The sequence below is a fragment of the Peromyscus maniculatus genome, chromosome 12 (genome assembly GCF_049852395.1).
Source record: "Peromyscus maniculatus bairdii isolate BWxNUB_F1_BW_parent chromosome 12, HU_Pman_BW_mat_3.1, whole genome shotgun sequence".
In the NCBI taxonomy this organism is placed as follows: Eukaryota; Metazoa; Chordata; class Mammalia; order Rodentia; family Cricetidae; genus Peromyscus; species Peromyscus maniculatus.
In genome coordinates this window covers 26,591,596-26,607,868 of record NC_134863.1, presented here as the reverse complement: position 1 = coordinate 26,607,868, position 16,273 = coordinate 26,591,596, and the positions used below count along the sequence as shown (strand labels likewise).

The following is a 16,273-nucleotide window of genomic DNA, read 5'->3' as shown; positions in this document are numbered from 1 at the left end:
ACTAGTGTTAAGGTGGGGGTCCCTTCACCTCTCTCAGCCTGCTGGTCCCAGCCTGTCTCCCAGCCGGGCAGGCAGAGAGAGCATCCTTGGATTAACCAGATAAGCTCAGTTCACACACTTGTCCCTGTCAGCCACTTATTAATATACAACCTTGAAGCCTTGACAAGGGATGCATTCAAGCACAGAAGCCCAGCTCAGCACAGTGCTTGGAAAGCTGAGTAAAAGCTCCATAAAGATGCCCAAGAACAAGACTGCCGGCCACGGATTAGTACCTTTCTATCTGCAGTCACTGCTTCAGTGACTCCAAACCGTCCATCTCCAGTGGTCTACTTTCAGGTTTGTGTACTTTTCAGTGGTTTTTTTTTTTGGGGGGGGGAGGGGGGGTTGTTTTTGTTTTTTAAACCTCACCCATCTGCCAGAAGTCAGGTAGAAAGGCTCTTTTTGCATCTTCCTCAAAGATTTCTGAGAAGTTTACCGCCAAAGCCAGTGGCTGGCAGGACATCTGTGCCCAGCCCAGACTCCCCACAGGGCAGGTGGGGCTGGGAAAGGAGGCTTTGATGCCAGTATCCTCAGGAAAGCTCTGCCCAGCCAGCATGGGGCACCTTGTTCTGCATGATCTTCCTCCCCTGCTGGGGGAAGCAATTAACACCCAGGAGCCTCCCCTGAGACGCAGCCTCCTCTGGAGATGTCCCTTCCCCAGTCACAGGCCCTACTGCTAACCCTTCCAGAGCTCCTTGTCCTAACAGTGATGGATAGGCCTGCCAAACCTGTGCTCACAGCCCAGATCGCCTAGGAAATAACCGGGGTGGCAGACTATTCCACATGTCACAGAAAGATGGAGACCTCCAGGACTTCACGGAGACTGGTTTCCCATCAGGCTACTTTGTCGCTTGCTGGCTGTCCTCTTGTTCCTTTGTACCTCCCTAAGTCCCTCTTCTTGTTATCTCTTCCTACTCCAGATTCCCCTCCACACCCCCTCTATCCTCCTGCCCGCCCCCCAAAACCCTCTGATCATATGGGCTCAGAGTCTGTCGGGCATTAGTTAGGAGCAAGGCAGTAACGAGGAGGAGTGGACGCCTGCTCTTTGCTTTGGGGAGGGCCCTGGAGGACAGAGTGGCTGCAGGTCATGCTGGCACAGGTCGGGCCTGTGGATGTCTGAGTTCAAAGCCCTGGGTAAGGCCAGGTTCCACCACTGTCTTCTCTCTTGCAGAGAAACCAGTAGTTTATCTACCCTGAAACTTTTAAGTGGAAGTAGAGGCTCTTGGTTTTTGTTGTTGTTGTTTTGTTTGTTTGTTTGTTTTGCTGTACAGTATATGTGTATCACCTACTACTTGTTAGCTGGCAAGGGGTGGAGCCATCAGGTCCCCAACCTGCCCCTTCCTCAGGCCACCAGCTCTTGCCTGCTTTATCCCCGTGGGGGTCTGTCTCATCCCTTTGGTTCCAGCTGCACCTCGCCTGCTCTATACACCTGGCTCGTACTGCCAGTGGCCTGCTCCAGCCTATTCACAGAGTGGCCACACACCCTGCTCTGGGCCTTGAGCCTCCTTCAATGCAGACCACTTCCCCCCCCCCCCCCCCCCCCGAGAGCCAGGGGGCGTTGACCTGAGCAGTGTCCCCAGGGGTGGGAGCTGAGGTCTAGGCAGAAAGTCAAAGTACCCCCATTGCCACCTGGCTTCCAGGAATCCCTCTTATTTTCTCTCTGTGAACCAACAACGCATCCTAAACTATATTTGGGGTTGGCCAGGGGCATGTGTTCCCCAAGTAGACAAAGGCCTTGAGTGGCTGTGTGACCTATTGGCTAACACTCTGGCTAGAAGGTTGGTGTTAGTTAGCAGGGCCAGGGGGCTTCCCAGCACAGAAGCAGAGGGGCCATCACCGGCTACTTGCCCAAAAGCCCTGGGAAGGTTTTCTGGGCTGCTGAAATAAGGAGCGTGTGTGCTCAACTGCCTGGGAAATACATTAAGGGCTGGAAGGGGCGGCATGCGGTGCCACCCAGCTCCATGGGGGTCTCACCAGTCAACACTGAGGCTGCTAGAGGCCCTAGTAGTACCCTGAGTCTGGCCAGCCTGCACCAGGAAGCTCTGCCAGGAGGAAGGGGAGGGTACTGCTGCTATGTCCCCAAGCCATAGGATAGTGGGACTCATGAAGCAGAACCAGGCCAGGGTCGGGAGTTTCGCTTTCTAGCATCAAGTTGGGTGATCCCCCTCCTTCCCTCCCTTCTAGATTCCCCAGGCTGAGAGCCCAGGGCCAGCCTTCGCTGCCAACCCAGGAGCACCATGCCACCAGAGACTCACCATCCTCTTCATCTCCTTGGACACCTGGTTACCGCCCAAGTGGTTGTAGAAGGGGCGCTCGGCCCCCCAGTGGGGCGGGTTGTGTCCGATGGAATTGGTCCTCTGGCGGTTCATCTTGGCAATCATGGCTTTCTCTTCTTTCTGAAGAGCAACAGAGATGCTTCAGTGTGTGTGTCGGGGGGGGAAGGGGGGGGCAGAGCTCCGGGAAGAGCCCCGGTGCGCAGACCCTCGCTCTCTTTCCAGGAACAAGAACCTGGCGAGGCAGAATGAGAAACAGCCGCCCTTGCACAGCCCTGGAACCCGCTCCCCTCAAAGTCGGGGGCGCTTGCTGTAGGGTAAGTATGAGAGCTGGTCTCATGAGGAAGCATGGGGTGTGGGGACACCTGTCGCATGCAAGAAGTGCTCCCTGCAAGTCTGAGCACAAGATTCTCTACTGGGACTTCTCAAGCCACTTGAAGGCCAAGCTCCCGAAGTCCCAAGAAATGCACTGCAGCCTGCCATCATATAGCCTGTCCTCCCTCTAACGGGGGATGGCGGGGGGTGGGGGGGGGGGAGTGGGATAGCTTCATGGGAAGGTTGAGCGTCCCTTCTAGACTCCCAGGTGGCCGGGCCAGCTTGCGCTGTGGTCTCCATCCCTGGCAGGTTCTATTCACTGGAATGTGGGGTTCCGCGCCTATTAGGGTCTGCTGATCGCTTCGTGCGTGGGTAGAGCCAGGGCTGAAGGTGCCTAGAGGCTTACGGAGGGAGAAGTAGATACTGGATCTGTCCGCAGAAGAGACCTCTGCTGCTCCAAAAGCAGCTCCCAGAGCCCTGTCACTGAGTTAGGAAAGTCAGAGCCGGCAAGGCTGTAAGTACACAGGGACTCGGCTAGCTACCTATGGGCAAATGCTCCTTAAGTACCTGTCTGTCTTTCTGTCATTTCTAATGGGCACCAGAGGTAGATGTTCGACATAGGGTCTAGGGGACACTTAAGCCTTCCTTGGCTCACACTGCCAGGGCTGGGGTTGTCACACCATTTGTCTGTCTCTACTTCAGGCCTTCGGTACTAGCTGTCAGCTGGAGGAACCAGGACCCAGAAGGCTCAAGGCAGGAGGGTGCAATGGAGGCTAGAGGCCTATGCAGCAGGGACCGGAAGGAGGGATGTGGAGGGCCTGAAGGAGGGATATGGAGGGCCTGAAGGAGGAATGTGGAGGGCCTCAGTCCCTTCACATTCTGGCTAATGAACAAGCACATGTTTAGGAGATCCTTCCAAAGTGCTGCTCTCCCCTGACACTTTCTCCCTCCCCCTCTTGGTGGTGGTGGTGGTGGTGGTGGTGGTGGTGGTGGTGTGTCTGATGCACCTCACTACTAAGGCCACTGCAGTCAGGACCTCTCTTCAGGTGCAGGACAAAGTACCCGCCTGCTCTCTGTCTCAGTACGGGACAGATGGGAACTGTCCTTTCTGCCCCGCATCTCCTTAGAAACGCACTGCCTCCATCCAGGGTTCTCTGAACTGTGCTCACATACAGCTGTTTGCTCTCAGACCTACTCCTTAAGCCACGGGGAGCTTTTCTGCACCAAAGGCCACTGGATACAGAGCAAGGTGTCTAATTGGGGGAGAAACAGAAAATGCTCCGTTTGCTTTACAAATTAAGAACATGGAACATGACACTATTAAAAATAGAATGCTGAGGTCTACTAATAATTCAGTTTTTATACTTTGGCAGATGTGGGCTGAGACAAAGAAGAAAGAAACCAGAAAGTGAAAGGAAGACAGTTTCCAGAAACAGAGATGTAGGGGCCAGCAAGATGACTCAGCCAGTGAAAGCGCTCACGGCCAACCTGACAGACGGCTGAGTTCAGTCCCCAGGAGCAGCATGCTGGAGGGAGGACCTGACTCCTGCAAGTTGTCCTCTGACCTCCACACACATGCCACGGCACACACATTCTCACATACGTATGTGCACATGTGAGGGACACCCCCCCAGGGTACTTTTGAGCAGGGAGAAGTGAGAAATATTTAGATAGAAATATAGAGGGGAGAGAGAAGATAGAAACACAGGGTAGCCTCAGGAGGGCCTGGGTCAAAACCCACCAGCCCCTTCTGTCTCTACTAAAAGGACTCCCCCTGCCCCGACAGGGTTTCTCTGTGTAGTTTTGGTGCCTGTCCTGGAGCTAGCTCTGTAGACCAAGCTGGCCTCGAACTCACAGAGATCTGTCTGGCTCTGCCTCCCGAGTGCTGGGATTAAAGGCGTGTGCCACCACTGCCCAGCTGCTAAAGGGATTTAAAGGAATGCCAAGGGGTGGAGCAAAAGACTTCCCCCTTCCAAGATAAAAGCACAGTGAAGTGCACAGTCATGGCACAGTCAAGTGCAGACCCTTCCAAACCCTGGGTAACCAAGCACGTGGTCAATCCCTCCCCTTACGCAGCCCTGCTGTGTGAAGCAAGCTCAGATCTCACTAGGAAACCTCTGTGGACCCCAGCGTGCACACAGCAACACACAGAAAACAAACATATATAATACAAACTTTTAAAAACAAAACAGACACGCATAGACGCAGGCAGAAGCAGACATCAATACATACATCCATCAAAGAGAAAATAAGGAAGTGGGTTAGGAGGAGGGTGGGAATGGGGAGGAGAGATGAGAAAAGACAAGCACCTAGCAAAAGGCAGAGCAGTGATTCCTTGGATGTTCGCCTCCAGTCCGTGCCTCCCCCCCCCCCCCCCCAGGTATCACTGATCTGAGGCCTGTTGCAATTTTTTTTTTTTCAACCAAAGTGGGATGAAAACACCTCCTCTCCCCCATCAGCTTGGCAAGGCCTCACTCACTCCCTTTCAGGTCCTTTCTGAGCTCCAGGAGGCAACACTGAGGAACTGATAACTTTCCTCAGGGGAAGAGGAGAAGGAAAGAACAGGCCCAGAAAAGGTTCCCATCCAAAAGATTGCCGCCCCCCCCCATCCCAACCTCCCTGCCCCACAGGCCCTGCCCACCAACCCGCTTCTGGGTACAGCGCAGGATGAGGAAGGTCTCAATGCTGTGCTCCTTGAGGTAGGCGTTCCGCTCGCCACCACAGCCTGGCTCCACCTCGTAGTCCCCATTCAGGTAGTTGAGTGTGGCCTTGGTGATATGGATGCGTCTGCGGTGGGGGAAGGGCAGAGTGTGGGAGCTGAGAACTGCAGTTCCATATCATCCACACATCCTCGAGGCCTCCAGCCCCGCTTCCAATGGCACCCCACCTGGCCATGATCAGGAGGACACTCCCAGGGCATTTCCAGCCGTCACCCACAGCACCCACCCTTCCGCACCTCACCTGGCAGGAGTGACCCTGCAGCAGCCTACCCAAGGCACATGCCTCGGAGGTGATAGTCACTCCTGCTCAGAAGCCACCACGAGCTGGAGTCGAACCTGCAGCCTGGCACTCAGGTCAGGTCCCGCTTAGTCCCTGACTGTTTCTCCTGGCTGCCCCTAAAAGTCTATCTGTGATACTTCTGTCTATTGTTCTCTCTCCACACCTGAGTCCTGCTTCCCGCCTCACCCCTGCCCATTGGTCCCTGGGCCCTACCTTTCTTTCTGCCCAGATATCCATGCCAGCTGCTACTTCTGAGTCCTAGTCTGTCTCCTCTGAAACAGGCTGCTACCTACTACAATTCACGAGACGCCATTTGTCATCCCAATCAAACACTTGGATGTTTGGGACAATATTCCTTACGACTTGTACATAAACTATGGTGAATGATTGGCTAAGTAAAAAATTTCTTTCTTTCTTTCTTTCTTTCTTTCTTTCTTTCTTTCTTTCTTTCTTTCTTTCTTTCTTTCTTTCTTTCTTTCTTTCTTTCTTTCCTTCCTTCCTTCCTTCCTTCCTTCCTTCCTTCCTTCCTTCCTTCCTTCCTTCCTTCTTTCTTTTTTTCCTTTCCTTTCCTTTCCTTTCCTTTCCTTTCCTTTCCTTTCCTTTCCTTTCCTTTCCTTTCCTTTCCTTTTTCCTTTTCTTTTCTTTCTACAGTGCTGGGATCTTGTGCGTGTTAGGCAAACACTCTAAGCCCCACCCCTACTCAAGAAATCTCCGATCCCACCTGCCCACAGCACGCCTGCTCCTCCATCCTGCCTACTCCAAGCCCACCCCATGGCAGCCTCTCCTGGGTGGAAAGGGAACTTTGGGTTCCCACCTGCACCACCCCAGCCCTCCTCACTCACCCTGCTTTGCCACCAGCCTCCATGTGGTTGGCGAGTGTCACGTCGTTAGACCAGACGTCGAACTGCCACTTCCTGAGGCCAAGGACGCCACAGTGCACTCTCCCGCTGTGAATTCCCACGCGCATGTTCACGTTCACCCCTGTCACCTCCCGGACCAACCTGGGGATGCAGCAGGGGTAAGGCTGGGAGAGGGTCAGGGGCTAGGCGTAAAGAGCAGGGGTGAGGCTGGAAGGGGAGGACTGGGGTGAAAGGGGAGTTGGGAGGTGCAGGGGGGTCAAAGAGGCATTTCTTTCTGATCCAGCCTAACCCGAAGGGGACTAGCAGCGGGTGTTTGTTCAGATTAACCAGAGAAGTGCTGTTTCTGTCTTGGCCACAAGGTGGCAGTGTGCTGCACAGTAAAACGAAGCACTCCCACCCCCACCCCCCCACCCCTCACCTCCCCCTCAACCGCGCCCCATCTACCCAACTACCTCCATGGCCATTGCCACTGTCAACTAGACCGCTCAGACCATTGTAAATGTCCTGTAGTGCTGTCCTGAGCCCATGGGGGAGATGTAGTCACCCTGAACCCTAATCATACAATGCTCTGGAGGCAAGGTAGACTGGAATGGCTTTCCCAATGTTGATGGATTGGATTTAAGGCCGTTGCTCCTCTCTCAAGATTAAGCAGGACACTGGAGCCTGTGGTTACATGGGTTACATGGGGTGGGGATGTGGTCCCCACTGTAGAGGACATAGGAAGAGGTGAGTCTGGGGAAGCAGGGAACTAGGTTGCCCTTGAACTACAAGACATCTGTAGTCCCGGCCACAAGCACCAAGATGGGAGTCCCCGTGCGGGGTGGGCCCTTTATAATCTCCCATGCTGCGAGAGCAGAAGAGGGGGTTCTCCACCTGTACTTGGGGCTCACAGCCTGCTTAGGGTCTGCAGAAAAGGCAGAGGAGCTGGGGAAGAGTCGATACAGTTTGCACTTTTTAGAAACTAGCCTCCTTGACACCGGCAAGCTGTGGGACCTTGTGGGACCTGTGGGACCCACTTGGTCTGGTGGGTGGGCTCACCCCCACCAGGTCCACCCCTAACCCCACACCTCTCAGACCACCTGCCCTCCACTCTGCCCAGGTGTAGGAAAGACTCGGGACTCCATCATTTCTCTCGACCTGGGATCAACTTGTCAAGCATCAGGGCTGGAGCCATCGTCCCTTCAGTCCGAGGTGCCTGTGGACACTCGCTGAGGATAATGGCACCTCATTCTACTGCTTCTCTTTTCTCCAGAGATACCTGCTTCCTGACGCTTCTCACTCCCCTCAGGGAATCAACCAGTCTCTCCTGTAGGGGCTTACGTCTCTTACCCTTGTGTGCCCAGTGGGCACACTGGTTAAATCAGTGCAGAGAGAGACCAGGCCTCCCCTCCTAGCGCTGGCTGTACTTCAGGGCATGACTGTGTAGCGTAGCCACGCAGGAGACAGTCAGTAGAAGTTACTGTGCCAAAAAAATGGGCCTAACCCCTTCCCGGGCCAGCCACTCTGACCTCTGACCTTACCATCTATCTTTTACTTTGTCCTCCTATAGGCAATTTCTAAATCGCAAAGTTACTGAACACCTTCCCTGACCCCTAGCTGGTAATGTCATTTGGGTTGCACACATTTTTTTCAATGACGAAGGGCTCCTTCCATGGCCAGTAACAACCACGCCTGGCCCAGGCTCCTTGGGCTATTGCTCACAGAAGGGTGCATTATCTGTGATGGGATCCCAGGAGATCTCTCTTAGCCCGCAAGAGCCTAGCTCTCCTCCCAGCTGGGAGGAAGTGGGGCTAGTGCGCTTTACATCGGCTGTGGGGCTGTGAGCAGTGGTCAGGTTTTAGAGGACAGGCCACTCCTGCCAGCTCTGTTCCTCATGCCTCCTCCGGGAAAGCTGCCCCACCAAAGAAAGAAAGGAGCCCTGGAGGAGGATGGAGGCTGAGATACAGAACTGCCCACCAGCCTAGCAGGAGTCCCCTGGGGGCATCCCACCATTTCCCAGCCTCCGGCCGGCCAGCCATCACTACTCAGACTGTGGGTCGGTTCCCTGGAAGGGAGGAGGTCGGCACTTACGAGATGGCCTCGATCATGTCCATGCCCATCTCCACGCAGCAGTGGGCGTGGTCAGCCCTGGCTTCAGGCAGCCCAGAGACGCAGTAGTAACAATCGCCGAGGATCTTAATCCGTAAACAGTGATTCTCCTGGAAAGCAAATGAGTGGTTGAAGATCCAAACTGGTGGGAAAGAGAGTGGGAGGGAATGAGAAGAGTAGCAAAGAGTCACCCAAGCCTCAAGTGAACTGCTTTCTTGAGACGCGGGGCACAGCTCCATTATCAGCACTGGACCTGGTCAACGCCTAGCAGCTCTTTCCCCTTGTCCTTTCTTTCCTTTTTATCCCCCCCTTGGGCAAGCATCTCTGGTCCCACCCCTCACCCCAGGAGCATACCCCTGATTCTTGTAATTCTACCAACAGTTTTGATTCTTCTTCTTAAAAAAAAAAGACTGAAGCCAGCAGATGAGCTTGAGCCAGAAACCCACGTGCCCCTCGGCCTGCCTGAGATGTTTATCCAAAGGAATGTTTGGCTATGCCAGCAAACACGTGAGTGCCAGGAAGCGAACAGAGCCCAGCACCTGTGGCCACTGCCACCGACTGCATTGAGACAGGTGCCGCTGGGGGCATGGAGGCAGGTCACCCCCAAAGCCCAAGGGGGAGTGAGAGGGGCCGGCATTAGCCGTCAGGTGCTCCTGCTGCTTGAATCTGACTCTGTGCTACTCCGTGACGCTGGGGCAGCGGGAGGCAGGTGCTCGTGACGTCCACACCATCTTGGGTGGGCAATCATGCCTCTGTCTACCTTGTTCAAGCTCAGGGATGGGAGGCTCCCCACCTAGCACCCTCGGTGGCCCCAGAAAGCCCCCCCGATCACAGTAGATTCTTCTCTACATTCTAGCCTGGTACCCTGTCCATAGACGGGGCTGTGCTCTATGCCTGTGGACACCATAGTAAGTGACTACTTATATGGCATGACTCTACCAAGGCCCATTCTGGGGAAGAAGGGGTGAAAACAGAGATCTACTGCATGACTGTCCTGGTTACGACTCCCTGCTGGGGAGTGTCACTTTTGTCCAAGGGCTGGCACGCCCTCTTTCTGGAAACCTCTAGGGAAGGCCCCCAACTGCTTACAGGCCAGGTGGATATCAGGTGTATTCTCCCATCCCTCCAGCCAACCTCGTCGGGAATGCAGCCACACGGTACCTCATGTGCCCCCCGCCCCCGGGGAAACAGAGATTTTGGTGGGGGGCTTGGACACTATGGCAGCCCCTTCACATTTCTTCACAGCCGAGGATGACGGCTCCGACTGCGTTGCCAGAGATGGTGTGGGACATGAGGGCACACATCTGCAGCCTGACCGACTGCTCTGCCCATCACAGGTACCTAGCACCAGTTCCCACCGAGCAGAATACAGACCCGGACTAATGTCCTCGACCCGAAGGCCCTCCCCTGACAACCCAGTCCAGGCCACCCCCTGGCCCACACTCGGAGTGACTCACCGCAGCCAACTTGTCAAAGCGGGCAAAGAGCTCATTGAGGGTCATGACCAGTTCCTGGGCAGTGCACTGGGAGGCCAGGCTGGTGAATCCCTCGATGTCAGCAAACAGGATGCTGGGAGACAGGAGGAAAAGGAAGACCTGCTATAAACTGGATGCCTGTGTGTCCCCCCACAGCCATCCAGCAAATCCTAGTGCCCCTGGTCAGGGTTTTAGGAGCAGGGCCTTGGAAAGATGATTAGCCCATGAGGGTGGGGCCCTTGTGAATGGGATTAGTGCCTCGTGAGAAGGGAGAGCAGGAGAGTCTGCTTCCTGGCTCTGCTGCCATGAGAAGATGCGAATGGCCTGGAAGATGGCCCTCACCAGAGCCACGCCATGTTGGCACTGTGGACTCAGACCTCCAGCCTCCACAAATGGGAGAGGGTTGTTGACAAGCCACCCAGTGTGGTACCCTGTCACTGCAGCCTGGACAAACTGACAGGCCTGTGTGAGGGAGTCAAGTTGGGGATGCATCCAGGGACCTTGGGAGTACCCCGGGCCCCAGGATGGCTACAGGCTACGGGAGTCCTGGGGGGTTTGTTTTAGGGTTTCTACTGCTGTGCTAAATCACCAGGCTCAAAAGCAACTTGGGGCAGACATGTCTCCTTACAACTCTCATGTCCTCTGTCCCTGAGGGAAGTTGGGGCAGGAACTCGAGGCAGGAACCTGGAGGCAGGAACTGAAGCAGAGGCCATGAAAGAGTGCTGCTTCCTGGCTTGCTCTCCATGGCTTTCTCAGCCTGCTCTATTTTACAGCTCAGGACACCTACTCAGGGCTGCCACCACCCATGGTGGGCCAGGGCCTCCCACGCTAATCATTCTTTAAGGAAATGTCCCACAGACTTGCCTAGAGGCCGGTCTTAGGCATTTTCTTGATTAAGATCCCCTCTTCCTAGCTATGTATAGGTTTGTGTCAAGTTGACAAAAAACCAGCCAGGAAAGGACTCCAGAGGGCTGCTGATGAGGGGACAAACGCCCTGGCCTCGCCTACTAGCTGGGGGCTCCCTGGTCCCGTTCTCACTCCCAGGCAGGAGGACGGGGGGACAGAGAGAGTGAGCTTTTTGAGGGCTCCCCACTCCTCAGTAACCTTGCGGGCCTGCCCCTGTTGGCCCCTACACTGCCTCTTTTATACACTTGCTCTGGGAAGTATGGGCCAGAACAGAGCCTCACAGATCTCTCACTTCCCAGTCTCAAGCAGATCTCAAGCCTGTCCCCCCCTAGGGGAGTCCCTAGGAAGGGTCAACTGAAAGAGGAGCAGGGAAGAGCAGAGGTAGACACCCCCCCAAAACCCCTGCTATCACCTGGAAGTTCCCAGCCTCTCCTCCCCGGGGTCTCCAGCCTCATCATCCAGGGGAGTCATCAGCCACACCAGCCAGTATGGCTCTTGTGACCATTCTTGTGGCTCCTGTCCTTTAGTCTGAAAAATCTCTCTTTCCTTCAAAACTGACCACAAGAGGAGGGTCTCGAGGCCGGAGTGTATAGGGAACCTCTAAGTGTTTGGTTTCTTAAGAGGGACACAAAAATGTTCTAATTCTCGTGGACTGAGCTGCTTCTGGTAGACGAGCCCTGAGCCAAATCATCCCCCTGGGCCCTCTAGAGCCTAGCTGCTCACACACCAGGGACTAGGCTTCCCACGAGAGGGAAAGACCCCAGCATGGTAGACTCCTCCCCAAGTCAGTGCTCTCTCCAACACACCTTCCTGAGGCTTCAGGAACATAGGGTCCATGGTAACAGGCTGGGTTATCAGGAAAAATGTCCTCAGGTTTGGACTAGGCTATCCCAGAAACAAAACAAAACAAAACAAAACAAAACAAAACAAAACAAAACAAAACAAAACAAAACAAAACAAAACAAAACACAGGAACAGCTACCAGCCTCTGAGACAGAGACATTGTTGTGTCTGCTCTCCCCAGGCATCATACCCACTGGCTGGTCCACCCTGGGACTAAGCCTTTGAGACCCTAGAATAGGAGAGAAAGCCCCCCTAGACCTGCAGAAGCTCCAAGCAGAGAAGAAGAAAAAAAGAATAGGGAAAAGCATGGCCCCAGAAACATGAAGCAAAGGTGTGTGATCTCAAGGCCTCTTCAAACCAAAGATCACTGAGCCAGCCACCCAGAGCGGACAGGTCTCTGACGCCCAAGTAGTGCAAGGCTCTGGCCTGTTGGTCATTGCCCTCCACAGAAGACCTTGTCTGCTCTTACTGCCATAGATTGGCGGTCCTTGGACACCACGGGTCCCTGGGTTGACATCCCTTAGGACGCCCTGGGAAGCTGTCCCGTGGAGAGGCCTCAGAGCCCCAGCCCCAGGGATTCTAAGTTAATCCATCCGCAGCAGCGGAACTCTGCTGTGGTTGTTTTATTGTTGTTGCTCTAGTTTGTTTGGAGCTTCTCTGGTAGTTCTAATATGCAACTAGAGATGAGGACTTCTGCCCCAGCTTCAACAGCACCTTCTTCACAGGATTCCCCCCCCCCCCCCCCCCCCGTGATTTAGACACGCGACCCCCTCATTTACGCACACCGTCCCTCTCCCCCACATCACTGTCCTTCACTCTTTAGCCCTTCAATATGCAGCAGTCCCCTCTCAGCCATGTTTTGCCTCCCACCACCTCAGCTGCTTACAGCCAATTGTCATCTAAAACCAGCCCATGCCAACTCCAGAAATAAAACATTTTGTGCGCTCCAAATGGCATGCCTTTCTGAGTCATGTGAGGAAACCTTGTCCCATCCCACTCAGTCTCACCTGGGCCTGAGTCATCTCTTTGCCGAGCAATGTGTCCACGCTGTATGTGCTACCCGCCTAGCAGTAACCTAGTAGCTGTCTGGGCTATCGGCTCCACTGCCGTGATGACCACAGTACTGTGTCCAGGTAGCGCTATTTCGCTTTACAGAGGCTCCAGAGCACAAGACTAGGGAGGGACCCTGACAACGCCAAAGAGAAGCTGTAAATGTTCCTTTTGGTTTCTCGAGACAGGGTTTCTCTGTGTAACAGCCCTAGTTGTCCTGGAACTCGCTTTGTAGACCAGGCTGGCCTTGCACTCACAGAGATCTACCTGCTTCTGTCTCCTGAGTGCTGGGATTAACTGTGTGCACCACCACTGCCTGGCTGTGAATGTTCCTTTTAAAAAGTGCAAAGGTTCAAGTTTATTTAGTTTACTAGGGATGGCGAAAATGCTGCATAGGCAATGTTCTAGACCATCTGCTGGAAAGCTTAAGCAGGCCTCTATTGAGGGTCCTGGAAAGTACCCTCTATGGGTCGGGGGAGCGCTGCACACAACTTTGTGGCTATTGGTTACTTACTCTGTTCTTTTCTATCTCCTCCTACTGGAAAGAGGGTCTCATCTCCCTGCTGTATCCCAGTCCCTGGAGAATTTGCAGCTGCAGGACTGACTGACTGGTACTGGCTCTGCCTGCATTGCCCTTGGCTTGATCCACGCCCCATGTCCACCCATATCTGGCACCTACATCACTGGTGTCCATATTAGTTTAAAGGGCTGCCATTACAAAGTAGCTTAAATGCTCCCTACAGTTCTGGGTCTGGAAGTCTGAAGTCAAGGCCCTGGCGGGGGCCAGGGCCACGCTCCCCCTGAGACTTGTGCTTCTGGGGTCCTCATCAATCTCTGACATCCCTAAGCCGGAGGCTGCAATGCTCAGATCTCTGTCATTAGTGTCTGTGGCGTCACACGACACTTCGCTCTTATATGACAAGTCCGAGCTTACCTTAACCTCTAGGCTCTATGAAGCTCCTCTAGCAGTCTCTCCTACCTGTGGGGGTCTGTTCCAAAACCCGCCATGCACACCTGAGGTCACGGCTAATACAGAACCTGTGCTTTTATCCTATCCACACATCCACGCGGTAAAGTTTAACTTAGGACTTAGAGCGAGAGAATAAGGACAGAAACGTTGCAGGATTGTAACAACACACTGTAGTAACAGGCATGTGAATGCCCCCCGCTAAAATTCCTTACTGTGCCACTCGGTCTCCCTCTCCTTCTTGCATATGGCTGACTACAGATAACCTGAACCACGGAAAGCAGCGTTTTAGATAAGGAGGCCATGTTCACAAAAACTAGGCTCAACACCTCAGCTTATCTTCTAGGGAGACACAGTCCAGCCCATAGCAGTGCCCGATGCTTATTTATTGAAAGGGAAAGAATGCTCACAACTTCAGGGCAAGCAAGAGAACAAACCATGAGGCCCCCTCCCTGCTTCTGCCTCATAGGGCCTCCTGGGACCCCACCTCAGAGAGGAGCCTGTGAAGCTTGGGGTCCCTCACAGAACCAGCATGGTTACCTCAGAAGATAACTGTGTGGTTATCACCAGGGAGGCTTAGAAACCTCTCCAGCTGCTGGGGCAGGGGAGGGAGGGTGGTCCTCTGAGGTTCTCTCAGCTCCTGGGGAAGCAGGGAGGGTGGGTCACCCAGAGCAACCCGGGAGCCATCCAAAGCACGGCTTCTAACCTGGGTTGGAACAATCTCATACAAGGTCTCTGAGGCCCCAACTCTGAGCCCATCTGTGGGTTTTGCTATACGATTGTCCCTTATGGAGGCTCCTGTGTTCATAGGGTCTCCCCAGCACAGACCATCTGTTCCGCTGGCCTGGGTTTCCTGGCTGTATCCCTGGGGGTTCGAAAGCCAGTTCACAGCCTCACGCCAGGCCCAGACCAGCAGAAAGATGTTAGAGCTCATACATTAGCTCCTTTGAGATCTCCTCTTGCCACGCTAGTGGGTCCTTAGAGAGACTAGACACTGGGGACAGGGCCCACATGGGGACTGCTTCCCTAGTGATCTGTCCTTTCTCTCTCTCCCTCTAGCTAGCCTGACTTCTATTCCAGAGGCATAAATACGGGGCATGTCATCGGTTACCGCCATGGGCCCTCCGCAGCCCTGCTCTGTCCGCAGACATTTCTTTATACTTGTGGCCTCTTCCTGCCAACAGGCCCTGGGACTTATGAGCTGTCAGCATCTGGCCCAGCTCCTACACACAGGGCCACATCCTTCAGCGTCACTGGGCACTTAGGACAGGGTGGGCTGGCCGTGCCAACAACTGTGTCTGAAGAGTCCCGATCCCTGTCTGCTCATCCAGATTAGGGCTATGAAATTGGGGGGGGGGGGGAAGAAGTGCGGTAAGGTCTCAGCCCACCCCTGGGGATGCCGACTGCATTGTGGCCAGAGCGTCCTGGGGTGCCCCCACCATGTGAATGCTGACAGCCTCAGTGGCTGGGCTTGTGCAGGAAGCCCCTCTCTTTGTGCCCGACAGAGATGCCCCTGCCGCACCCACCTTCGATCTCCTCCAAATCACCCGGCCTGGACAGACATGAGTTGGTGGCCCTCTCAGGTAAAGGGAGGCAATGACTCACTCACATCCACTGAGCGAGTCAGCACTACCAGGTGTGAATAATCGCCAGAAGGCTTTCTTTTTTTTCCAACACGTTTTTTTTTTTTTTTTTTTTTAATGAGTCGGCATCACTCAGAACTACCTGAGGCACAGGCTGGGAAGGAAAGGGGGGGATGACCCAGGATGACTAGTATGCCCAATGCCATCAAGGGGAGAATCGGCCCAACCCCTCCACCCTGGCAGGAACAGGGGCATTACTTCAGTAAGTGGAGTCCAAGAGGAGAAGTCGGGGGGGACCTCGGATCAAGGCATAATCTGCAATCCACTCTGCTAGCTGGCCTTTGGGCCTTCACCTCATAACACATCCCATTCTTACCACGCCAGCAAAGGAACCTGATGACGCCTGGGGACGCTCTTCCAGGGATGTGACAGGCTCAGGAAAACGCCTTCTAAAGGAGAGGCCCACAGAGGAGGCTGCACCCAAACCCGGCGACAGTCAACCCGATCTCCGTGAATTGCTTTTCTTTTCTACACCGCCTACATTTCCCAATTTCACTACAAAACACGGGCCTTTATATAATAAAATGTTTATGTTTGAAAGGCTGGAAGCAAATCACTCTTTTTCTTTTAGAACCCGGTTCTGACCCACTCATCTTCACGATCGTTGACTTAGCCCACTCAGAATAATCCTTATGTCTGAATTCTGAGTTAGAAGCCGACCCACGGGTCACACCTGTTTGTACTTGTCTCCGAAACACAGCCCGGCATGCTCAGCAATCAGTGCTTGTCTCTGCTCTGTCTCCTCCCCCTGTTCCTGGTTTACCAGAGCCTTGATTTCCAGAGCTGAGAGCTACGTCCTTGCTGATTGCTGGGT

The 16,273-nt window shown here is 54.2% G+C and overlaps 1 protein-coding gene across 1 annotated transcript in view; it reads right to left on the bottom strand.

Moving 5' to 3' along the window:
- Window positions 1-16,273, bottom strand: part of Adcy5 (adenylate cyclase 5) — a 146,548-nt gene that overhangs the window by 29,990 nt on the left and 100,285 nt on the right. Inside the window, exons 4-8 of the mRNA XM_042259244.2 lie at window positions 10,033-10,144; window positions 8,558-8,685; window positions 6,470-6,628; window positions 5,273-5,414; window positions 2,295-2,435 (exon numbers count right to left, since the gene is read on the bottom strand). Coding sequence (XP_042115178.1) covers window positions 2,295-2,435; window positions 5,273-5,414; window positions 6,470-6,628; window positions 8,558-8,685; window positions 10,033-10,144 — 682 coding nt within the window. The remainder of the gene's footprint in view (window positions 1-2,294; window positions 2,436-5,272; window positions 5,415-6,469; window positions 6,629-8,557; window positions 8,686-10,032; window positions 10,145-16,273) is intronic.